The 12,319-nt window shown below is 40.4% G+C and overlaps 1 protein-coding gene across 6 annotated transcripts in view; it reads right to left on the minus strand.

Annotated features, from left to right (window-relative positions):
• BMPER (BMP binding endothelial regulator) overlaps positions 1-12,319 on the minus strand; it is a 145,362-nt gene that overhangs the window by 66,734 nt on the left and 66,309 nt on the right. For all 6 annotated transcript variants that reach the window (XR_014884015.1, XM_031554058.2, XM_085226613.1 and 3 more), the window contains 2 exons: positions 3,943-4,042; positions 596-705 (listed from right to left, as the gene is read on the minus strand). Coding sequence is in view for 5 of the 6 variants with exons in the window: in XM_031554058.2 (XP_031409918.2) it covers positions 596-705; positions 3,943-4,042 (210 nt within the window). In the remaining variant the exon portion in view is untranslated. The remainder of the gene's footprint in view (positions 1-595; positions 706-3,942; positions 4,043-12,319) is intronic.

Raw genomic sequence — 12,319 nt, forward strand, 5'->3', positions numbered from 1 at the left:
ATCACCTGGGTGTTTCTGCTCCTGTGCATCCTTATCAAAACATTTCTGCTTGCTCAGCCATCGCATCCAAGCAAGCTAAGAGCTCAATTGCTTTGGATAAGTCAGCTCAGAGAAAACAAAAATAATTTATTGGATTAATGGAATCTTTTATGGTCTGTGAAGCACTCTGTTTACCTGCAAAATCTTGACTCTGATCTGGCAACACTTGACTTTGTCCCTGGATAGGTGCAAAAGCGCATGTAATCATGGTCATGCTAGATCAACTATATACAATAATCACTTCCCTTTAGCAGCCATCTGTTAGCTCACCATGTAGTGAGTTAACTCGTCTTGCAGTGTAATGCAAACTCAAAGAAGGTCATATAATCTGGGTAACTTTATTTCGCATCACAATGATAGGCATCATGTCTAAACTGAGGCACTCAGTAGCTTTTCAAACTTTCCTAGCACAATTGCAAGAGCTCTTCAGACCCGACTCTCAAGGACCACACAAGATGCCAAAGCAGAACCCTATCAGGGCTTACAGTTCCACAGCCTTACAAACTATTGCCAAGTCAGACAACCAGCACGCAATACCAAAGCACTGTGGACTTACCTTGCATGTACACATTGTACAGTTGTCATAAATAAATGAAGATCCATTATCATACACATTGCTATGAAAGAGACAGCTTCCAAATGGGAGGTCAAACACTTTCCTCTGTCCTGAATATAAATAAACAATAACAGAAACAGAATGTGGTTGAGGAGATGCCTCACTGACAACAAAAATAGTAGGGCTTATTGTCACTAGACCAAATTCATCTGCAATATGTCATTTGCTGTGTGTTTCCATGTTGGTATGAGAAAATATGTACTTTTAACAGTTCTCTGTTCTTCTAGCACACACTCATCTATACAATTTTACTGTGGGAGGGAATATTAATATGATTTATGACATGTTTATATTGGAAAAATCTTTCTTCATCATTAAGTACACAGTGCAACTACATGAATAAAAAGTAAGCACTCAAACTCTTAGGGTTTGTACATTTAAACTAGTTTAAACAGCCTTTAACTTAATGTAATAACTTATCAAATAAAGCAGCCTAAACTGGTTTTAGCATATCTGCCTCAGGGGTTCACAGCAGCCAAACTAAACCAATCCAGTGACACTGATGCAAAAAAAATCATATATGCTGCCCAGTCTTATTGAAATAGCCTAGTGTACAATGTTTAGACATTGTTGCAAGAAATACAGGCATCTGCATAGTTTACAAGAATGAAACAACAAAAAAATACTTTCCAGTACACAAAAAAAAGTTGCATGAAAGCGAGGCACTGCTTAGAGCACTATGCAAGGAAGATAACATCAATACCAAATGCTTCCTGAAGTCCTGCAAATCTACAAACACTTCAAGATCAAACTTGGAACACGTGATCAATATGATAGATAACTATGGGGTCTTTACAAAAAACTCTGTAATCGCTATACTTATCTTTCTGGTTTAGAATATCTTTTCCTGTTTACTTTTGGTGGCAGCTGACTAATAAGTTCTCTTAGAAGTGGCTGCCAGTCTCCCAGCTTATCATTTCTCAGGTCTGATCTTAAACAGGCCATCAGTTCCAAGGTTGTAAGCGGGCACTATAAGTAAATATAAGTCATTAAGTGCTAGCCCAATAGTCTAGCTCCTGAACTGCCAAATCTTGGCAGCTGGGATAGCTGAAGTTTGTCCCTGTGTTCCAATTTGTAATCCCTTTCTTTTCCAATAAGTCCTGATAAAAGCAGAGCAGCTTAAAAGAAAAAGCTTCCTCCAAGAAATAAGTGGACTGAAGGGTAAGCAGAATCCATTGGATTAGCCTTAAGCTTTCACAAATATGTATATGCAAATAACTATTTTTTAAAAAGCTAAGAAATAATTGCTGTTGTTCAGTTAGACAATTTCAATGTATTGTCTTGTAAGTTAGGTACCTTGGACTAATCTGTGCATGCACAACCAACTTCTCTTTTACCAAATATGCATACTTCAGCAAAGGCTTAATTTCTCACGTTCATAAACATATGAAATCAGTTGAGGATGCTCAGTAGCCCTAAAAGGAGCTGTTCCACATCCATGCACCACTTACAGGCAAAGCCAAGACATACCCCCATCTGTAACAACACATCTGAATCTCGACGTGGGGCCAGGACTTCCATCTCATAACTTACATCAACAAGTGAGCAGAAGTCAAGCTCTCTCTCACGCTGTCTTGCCATGCTTTGCAAACCACCCAACACAATTCTGGGTGGCCAACCCAGTTCAAATAGTTGGTAAAAAAAACAATGACAAAGGACTTATCCCTTAAAAAGATGTGGTGATGGAGATATTGGCTTAATGGTTGGTCAGCTTTGCTGGCTCATAACCACTAGTTAAACTAATAATTCGAGTCTCAGTGGAGTCAACTGCATTCTTCTAGCATATTTATGCTGAGTATCAGAAATCCAATTGCAGGGAGGTCTTGCACATGATACTTAAAAAGCCATACCTTGGTATCCCTAAAAACATTACTTTTTTCCTACTGCTGTGCCCTTTGCTATGCATCTTTTGGCTCCAGAACTTTGAACATTTCACTGTGAGTAGACATTACCTACTCACAGGTATCCGACATACCTTAATGTGATGACTGCACAAAATGGAAATCATTGTTACTGGCAAACTCAGACATTTCTAAGTGAAAAAAGACAAGAAGAATCTGTGCAAAAATCCCTATGAAACAGTCAAATATCAAAGCTGGCTTTTGAACGCTCAGATCAAAGAGGGGAAGGTTCTGTTGGGAAAAACATGAGGTGGAGAGGACAAGGGGAGTTTGCAGAAGGAAAAGTGTCCTCGGCCAAAAAAGCAGCTCAGAAGCTCACTATTTGAACTGTTCTTCTATTTCATTCCTTACTCTATTTCTCTCTGGTGCTGCGGTTAAATGTTCTGGGCAGGTATTTAATTATAGCGTTTCTCAACTAGTAAATAAGCAAGCAAATTCAGGCTTATTTCAAGTAGTCAAAAGTGTTAATTGTTCTGAGAAACTGGAACTTTCTATAGCTCACTGCCTTCAAGGCCAGTGCTCTCCGTACTCTTATTGCAACCCTAGAAACAGACCAGAGACAGTAGTAAGTATTTGGACAAAATGTTAAGGAGTTTCTGTTGAAGAACTGGTGACTAGCAGTCCTGAAAATTTGCAAAAGCTTACTCATAACCTCACAGACCAAATTAAACCCAATTTACGTGGTAAGATCCTTGTTTATGGTGAACCTTGCTTATGAAATAGAGGGTCACATGCTGAGAAATGTTAGCCTGCTAATCAGATGAAATGGCACAAGCAAATAAGGGCTCTCAAAAATCGCTGCGCTTCTTGGCACGGCTTAGAAGAACTAAACCTTCTCAGAGGTTTCTGACTTACCCCTTTGAAATGTGTTGGGAAACTATTCCTGGCTGAAACTGTGATTCCACCTTAAGAAGGCAACAATAAAGCAAATTCCTGGGTTCTGGCCTCTCTGACAACAACTTCTAAGAACGCAATTTCAGCCCAGAAGTTTTCTTTGACCTGCATTTCCCCAAAGCCAAGAATGCAAATGCGCACTTAACCAAAAATCTGAGAGGGAGAGGCCTTTCCTTTTGTGGTGCATTCCAGTGAAATGTTTCCTTTCGCCTCAACCTCCTTCACAAAACGTGTAATGAAGGTGGGAAACATCTCTATATCTGTCTCTCTATGCAAGCCAACTGGCATGCACTCAAATGCTCTCCTGCAGCTGCTTGCTGAGTGCCATCCATCACAACTGCACACGCACACCCTGAGTACATATTGAAGCCTGTGTATTAGAGCAACTCTGTTTCTTCCACCTGTCAGAATTTACCAGTATTAGCAGTATTACCAACATACCATATTACAAATTACATAAGTTACAAAATTGCTAGGAATATAAACACTCACCTAAGCATTTGGGGCAACACTGTCCTGCAGGAATGTGACTGAGGTGCTGGGGACACGAGAGAATGGGGCAGACTTCTTGGATGCACTGGGTCCTGCCACCCTGAAGGAAAATAGGCTCATTTAGGAAAAAGCAAAATGTCAAGATGACACATCAAGTAGACACACCCACACAGACTGTTAAAAGCTTTAGCCAAAGCAGTTTTTTGCCAAAAGAAATTTCTTCTTGCATCACACGCAAGTGGAATGTGTACAACTGTCCTTTAGCACTTCCTGCATCACTTGCAGTGACCTTGGATTTTTTCATTCTCTCAAGAAATGAATGTAACAGATAGACACTATTTTTTCAACTATTTCTTGGTTTGGATGTGGGGGAAAAAAAAAAAAGAATAAAACCACCATCCATGAACCTTTCCGGATGCTCAACAAAGTTATTGAGCAATTTTTATTTCTCCCCTCTTGTGCCACACCCTTATAGGCTTGTCTGGAATGGGGATTAAGTACTGAAGCTAGAGAGCAGGTGTTCTTCCACTATGTCCCTGATCTCAGAAGCCAAATAAGCCAAAATAATTTAAGAAAGCACATTTTTTTGTTAGCCACTCAATCCAACCATGCAAACCCAGAAGGCCTGTTTTCTTTGGGGGACTGAAAAAAAAAATCAAGAGAGCACATGAAATTTTCAGAATGAATGTGGCAAAAATTAAAGAAATAACCTGTACTAGATACATCTTCATGAGCCAGTAAATATCAGGGAAAAGAGAGACAGAAAGAACAGCAAAGAGAAAAGCACAGGATATTTCTATACGATTAACTGCAGTTAGTCAGAAGAGATCTTCGTCATCATTCTGCTGTGTTCCGTAAATACTTCACCATGTTTGGAGAATACCACATTCAACTCAGGACTCTCTATCAAAACGTGCTTCAAATGCTCGTAAGAGATGTCCAGGTTATTACACTTCAGAAATCAGCTTGCATTTGCCTCAGCAAGAGCAGGCAGTCTTTTTCATCTAGCCACCCTGCCTCATTTATCACTCAGAGCCACACTTATCCTAACAATAACCTTTGTGTTCCTGGATGCTGAGATGGAAAGCTTATGAACAATCTCCTCCCACACACATGCTGGACGCGTCTTGAAGCTCCCTAGGGAAAGATGGAAAAACCTGTTCATTTTGAAGAGCTCTGTGCCTAAAATGATATGCCATTCCATTCCTAATGGCCTCAGTGAATCACATAAAAGCTTTTACATACGGGTAAATCCACATACGCACTATTACACAGAAAACAACATGCTGACTGTACCCCCATTCTATAATAAGTTTTCAGGCACTGGAGTCTACCTGTCCCGTGGGGCTACCAAAGCATCCTGAATGCACATGGCTAAGGGCTGCTCATAATTCATTCACTGCTGCATGCAGAAACACAGAGGTTATTGTAGACTGAAACGACTGCTCTAAATTAAGGGTCAGACCAGAAACTTGACAAAATGAAATGAATTCTTCACTGAAGTTATGATGCTCTGGGAATATCTCTGTGAGAAGAGACACAGGTGCAGGATGAGAGAATAAATATCAAGGTCATTCTGCTCAGGGAAAAAGGCTAAGAAAAGACAAAGTTCAGACTCTGGTGATAACTCAGTGAATGAAGGAGGGCAAATAGGCCGCAGTCAGCCTGGTGCCACAATCAGGAATACAACCAGGGATGATAAAGCAGTGCTCCAGAACAAGGTGATCGCAGATCTTCTCTTGCAAGTCTGCTTCTGTATTTAATAGTCACATATCTCACGCCTCTACAGAAACGTTCTAGAGTCTTGCTTCTCTGACAGATGGAATCAAAGCTCAGCCTTACAAAATACTGAGGCATTGCCTTGCAGTCTGTAGCATAGACTTTAAAAAAAAATATATATATATATTCATATATATATATGAAATGCCCAGGACAAACAGTGAGTAAAAAATATGAACTATTTCTTCATTTCTGTCTTTTGTTTACAGCTCCCTTTTATGCCAGCAGTGATAACTGAACCAGTGCCTCCTCTGCACAGAACTTTTGTCTAAGTCCAGTTTCATTCCTCTTCTTACTCCACTGTTACACTCAATTCCAATTGTAATGCTGCTAGAATTTTAACAGTAAAACAACTTTCTAGCTCATTGCTGCCTCAGGTATGCTCTTCTAAGTTTAAAAACCATCACAGGGTATACATTCAGAAAGAACCAAGTAAGTAAGAATAACCCTACTTGCCCTAAGAACTCTTTGAACACTATAAAGAAATGTCAACATTTACACAATATTTCCATCAGCTTCTTTTTCTTAAATTTTCCTTAAAAGTATTTAGGTTTAGTAACCAATATTCACAAATTAAAAAATTCAGAGTGCTAGTTCACAAAGCAGGATTACCCAACATTGCCAGTTGCTTACATGGCATGAAATAGAATGGTACAGAAAACACAGTATAATAAAAGTTCATTAAAAATGCAAAGAAAAAAAAAATCCTCAGAGCAAAAAGATTGGCTCCAGAAAGCATAAACCAGGATAAGAATTGCATAGTTAACACCTTGCCTCCTCCACCTCCCAGCTACAGGCACAGCTTTTAGCTCACATTTCCCTGTTGAGTGTAGCATCTCCCAGGCAGCCAGAATATTCCAGGTCTGAAGCAACACTTGCCAGTAAAATCAAACTGGAATTGGAAGCCAGTGCAGACCAATAAAGTACAAGCGACATCTGCTTCCTATGAGAAATACTATTCAAGAGCTAGGCAAATAAATTCTTGAGTGATAGTTACACAAAGCCTTAGTCAGGATGCTGCTGCAGTCCACAGTCTTCTGGAGGTAATGGATTTCATAAGAAATCTGAGGTCTAGAGTACAGAGGGTCACCTGCCACGGTGGAAGCAAGCAATAACTCTATAATCCCTGCTGCCATCTCGTACCTGCAAAATAAAGCAAGAGGACCCCTGGAATTGGCTTGGAGGACAATATGGGCTATCATGTCTCAGCAGCTTTCTCACAGACATGGGAATGAGGCAAAGATGGACCAGCACTAACTCTCCCATAAAATTCCCCTCTGAGAAAGAGAACTGCCTTAGTCTTTCCTAAAAAGAATCATGGAGCCATTCAGCTGTCTTTCCACTTGCTTCTGACTCTGACTATGATGCTTTGCTGTTCAGAGACACAAGAAACTCAGCAGAGACAAGATGTACACAGCCAGGCTGTGTCAGACTTTGGTGGGGACATGTGATGACAGAGAGGGTGTAGTTTTGGGACAGGCTATACACACAAGTATGGTGTGTATGTAGCCTGTGTGCTAGAACTGATGGAGGAAAACGTCTGTAGAAAAAAAACTGTCTGCCCAAAAACTCTTGCAGGGTGAAGAGCTACTGCCATTGATCTCCAAAAGTCTTGGTCTTCTTGTATAATGAGAGCAAGATAAGTGATCATCACATTGAACAACGCCTTCAGACATCCAGTTTAATTTTTAAGTAGTCCTGCACGGAGCCAGGAGTTGGCCTCAACTAACCTTGAGTCCCTTCCAAACTGGATTATTCTGTTCTGTTAGTAGAGCTCCCCTTGTCATAATCAGATTCTGAAAGCACTCATGAAATATCAGAAAGACAGAGCCTCTCTCATTTCAGAGGATGTGAGAACTATCAATTTGTTTGTTACTGATAACATAATAATATAAACTATAAAATTGTGAGTTATCAAATAAAAACAATATTAAATGTTAACCTTATTATCAAGAGCCATGTTTCTTGTGAGCGTATAGTTTTCCATTTCACTTTCAGGCTTTATCTCTGTGTAATAGTGAAGCTGTAAACCATCTAAAAATGATTCCTCCCTAGTTTTGCCCTGTGTTGACCTTGTGCTTGAAAGGCTCTACAAATTCTCCCACAGAAGTAAAATTTCCATCAGTTTTGCAGAAGACCATGTCTACGTGCTGGGACTAGATTCAGCCCAAACTGGATTGTAAGGCATTCTTCACTCTCCTTTTAGCAGCGTGAATGGTTTCACTTGCCAAATGAGTCTATCCTTATCAAATAAAATAAGGAATTTATAAATAAATAGCAAGATGACATTTCTCTCAACTTCAGGACACATATTTCAGATATTTAGAGCAAAGTGTGATGCCTTAACAAGGGTTGCCATAAGAACTAAGACAGATATTCAAGATTGTCTGCAGTTTTGAATAATGACCACCAGCATGAAAAATATGTTTGAAAGTTCAGCAGGACCACCAACCACTGAGCAAGTCTGCTCACACTACTGGGAAGAGAAGCCAAATAAATACATACCTGGATGACTGTTTGCTTTCAACTATTTTAGCATTTTCTTTGTGACTATAGCCACAATAATAAAGAATATCATTTCTGTGACAATCATGACACTAAAGCAAAGAATAGAAATCTGCTGATAAAGGAATGAGTGTAACATTTGAGATTCAGATAGTGATGAGTACTACCATTCTAGGGAAGAAAAACAAAATTGAAGACATACCAGTCTCCTATTTCATTATAATTGTTAAGGGGTATGACACCTCCTATATGAATTGAATAATACAGTGGCTTGTATACAATTCTTGGTCACCAGGAGCTACACCTCATGAATTAATTACTGTGTGATAGTAAAGACCTCCTCCTACCTTCCAAACATGCATTAAATAAATAAAACTAGTCAGCAACATATATTATGCAAACATCTTCAAAAGGCCCCTTGAATCATACACTTGTAAACTCATGCCTTGGGTTTACAGTCAAGTCTACAGTCCTTGATTTGTCTTGGAGGTAGCCTTTACACACAGAAGTGAAAGGATATCATAACTGGGGACAGACAGCCTCTGGGAATACCTTCATCTTTACACAGTATTTGAGGGTCCCTGCAAAAGCCACACAATGCACAGTGACAACTCCCAGATCGCTGGAGAGGGAAGCGAACAAAGCAGCAAAACAGTTCTCAGCATAAAAGCAAACAGCATATCAATCAGCACAACAAACAGGCAGGCAGACAAGCCAGAGCTTCCCACATCCTTGCAGCTTGATATGTTGTCTAGACAAGGATTTTAAAAATGTCTCTTTAGAAAATGTTGGATAAAATTCAGAATAAGGAGATCTTGAACTTTAGTTCAGCACAAAAGGTAATTAAAGTGCCTTGTGTGCACTTCATTTTTATACTCTGGATCCAGATGTTAAAGGCCTGCTTTCTGTGGTATTGCTGCTATAGATAGGCTTTAGAAGAAAGTTCCAGTGACAGCTTAAAGTGGTGTCCTAAGAACTGGCACGTGCAGCAAGGCTCTGAAGAACTCTTCCTCATTTCTTAAACATTAGCTAAGTACCATATAGATTAGAAGTGGCAAACTGAAAGATTCCAGTGAATAAACTGCTGGAGTAACTTCTTGACAAAGTAAGCGTACAATTCTTAAACTACTATTTCTCTGTTTTCCTTGAACCTGATCAAAGACATTCCTTGTCTTAGTCAAGAGAAGCCTAGAGAATTCCATCGATCTGCACCATCTCTCCCTTTATGGTACAAGTAATTAGATGCACTTCTTGTATAATCAAGAATCTGCATTAATTATACAGTTCAATTAGTTCAACTAATACAAATTCACATACCCAAGCATCTAGAGAATTGCAAGCGTGGTTGCAAAGCGTCACATAGTTGCAACATCTTGACCTAAAACCTCAATTCAAAGGCCCTTCCTCTTCTGGAAATTAATCAGTATGTGGTTGTATCCAGCTGCTCATGAATTATCTAAATTATTCATTATTTAGTAGTTCAGGGCAGGATGAAGCCTCTGAAATAGTCGTGCTTTCAATCAACTAAATATCATGTGTACAAAGAGACTCATACAAGCTCTAAGTCAACCCAGTCTTGCCATCTATTTGACAGCCACATTTTCTGGGGTTGCTTAGATGGAAAAAAAAAGATCTCTTTTTTAGAGGGAAGTGGTATGCTGCGTTTGTTTGCAACTGCATATTTGGAATATCATAGCATCCTCTCACAGGGTGAAATATGCAGTTCTGTGGTATGGTTCTCCACTTTGAAATCAAGTGTTCAGGTTCCAAAACACAGTTTGGCTCTCCTGCATGAGGAGGTGGAAGACCAAGGTATCTACTGCCATGGGTAAAAAAGAACATTCTGGAGAATGAAATTAAGATTTGCACAGTAGCTGTCTTGCAGTATACAGCCAGAGACAGTGCTGCTAAAATTTCACAGTTCCTGGAACCACTGAAGGGTTCCTTAGGGAAGGTCAGGCAGAGCCCTGCTCTCAGCTGGGGGCTCAGCACAACCAGCACGTGGTCATATTTCTCTGGTCTAATAGCACTGTGTAGAACTGTTGCTCAGATTATATTGCATCTGGCTTCACAGTCCAGCTGAAATCAAATTACTCGCTGACCCAACAGCATAAATGCACAGTCTAGCAGCTGAGCAGCCAGCAGCCCTCTCCCCTCCAGGGTTTACAATTTGAGGGCTTTTGGCTCTGTTTAAAGTAACATCATAAATAGCCCCTCTTCACTTGGAAGCCATGAAAGGTTTAATTATAGCGTGTTCTCCTTTCAGGCTGATTTCCTAAAGAAAGAAGGCTTATGCAGGCACAAACCAAGCACACCTGTAGCTTGCGAATCCCCAGTCAGCTCCAACCACAAATGACCAAGGGACTCCACTGAAAATGGTGCAGAGATAAAATAACAAAAATCTCAGAGATATTAAAATCTCAAGGACATCAAGTTGCTACATGTTCTGTTAGAAACAGATGGCTGCAGAGACTACAGAAACCTAGCTGCTTTCCAGAAGGGACACAAGAAAGCAGTGTTAGGCAGCAGCTGGCTGTCTGCAGTGTCTCCCAGACCCAACACCTTTTGCTTGATGCTCAAGTCTTGGAGGAGAGCTCAGATTATTGCCATTGGGGCAGATAGAGGAGCAAGGGCTATAGAGGCAGCCCATCTGTGGAGTCAGACCTTAATTACTTCAACTCCTAGGACATCATCTCTATTTTTAGGTTAGCAGTGGCAATGAGATATGAGGCAGGTCTGTACCCGATACCTACTGCACCACTGCCATGAGGTGTGGCAATTTTTCTCCCGACTTTGCTCTTTTTTCCATAGTACCTGCAGAGATTCATGATACCTGTGTTCCAGACTGGCCTGCAATTGAGTGATGGATTCTTCCAGCTGGAGCCCATATACTTGTTCTGCTTTGGGATCCATTTTTTATTGATCATTCTCCTCAGCAGTTCAGTCTATTTCCAGGGGTAGATCTGTTTCTCTCCACAAATCTCTCCTGCAAGCCCACACATTCGTGTCCCACAAATGACTCTGTATTTCATTAGGTACTCTTTAATGTCTCTAAAGTTACATGCAGAAGCCAGAGCTTTCAACTCTGTAATAGAAATGTCTATTCCTTCTTCTGCTAGTTGATAATGAGCTAAAACAATCAACTCACTATCTCTCTACAGCTCAAAGATAACTGGATTCACAGCACATCTCAAGTACTCTTGTGGGCTGTTTAGTTATCCTGAACATCGTTTAAAACTTACTTCTCAGAACTTTTTTCTCCAATGAGAGAGCATCTAAAAAGCTATCATCCTTTTCTCAGCTCTTCCCATAATGCTAATGCAACATACCAGCTCAGTATTTGTTTCCAGCAAGCTTGGCCAGCATCTGAAATTAAGCTTTTATCTAGTCCAAATCCTTTCATACCACCTCCATTACATGCTGTCATTTCTCATACTAATCAAACTCCTCCTTTGATGCAGATCTCACTGAACTAATAGCTGTCATTGCACCTTATATATCTCATGCTGAATAGTAAAATCAAAAGTCTTCAGACCTGTGAAATTGAAACTTGCTGTTCATTAAGAAAGTGACTTAAAATACATGCCATAACTAAGGGTACTGCTTCACACAACCTCCCAACAAGTCTTGGTCTTTTCTGTCAACCATAATTCCATAGGCAGTGCTTTGTCCCCTAGATTCCCTCCAGCTGCTGCCCAGGACACACTCAAATAGTATAAAGTCATCTTTCCAAAAGCTGCTAGAGGTAGTGGAGCTAGGGATGTCACTCCACGCAGCACACCCTAGAGCAGCATGCCTTTTTATAGTGCAGGAAGTAAGATGAGCACACAGTGCAAGAGGTTGATTTCAAGGTGGTACGCAGGCAAGGACTGTATCAAAGACCATAAAAAACAGTGGGAGCTTTCCCACTGGTTGTCAGTCTGCTTCAGAGAACAATACTTAGAGCACAAGACCTGAAGTTGAACAGGACAACTCTGAAAAAAACGAGGCAAGACAACCACTTTGGTAGAACTGGGCAAGGGGCAGCCCCACACTGCAGGAAGAGGCAGAGAGTAGCAGCTTTATGGGGGACAGTAGAAAGGAAGCAAAGACA

Source organism: Meleagris gallopavo, chromosome 6 (assembly GCF_905368555.1).
Source record: "Meleagris gallopavo chromosome 6, MGAL_WU_HG_1.1, whole genome shotgun sequence".
In the NCBI taxonomy this organism is placed as follows: domain Eukaryota; kingdom Metazoa; phylum Chordata; class Aves; order Galliformes; family Phasianidae; genus Meleagris; species Meleagris gallopavo.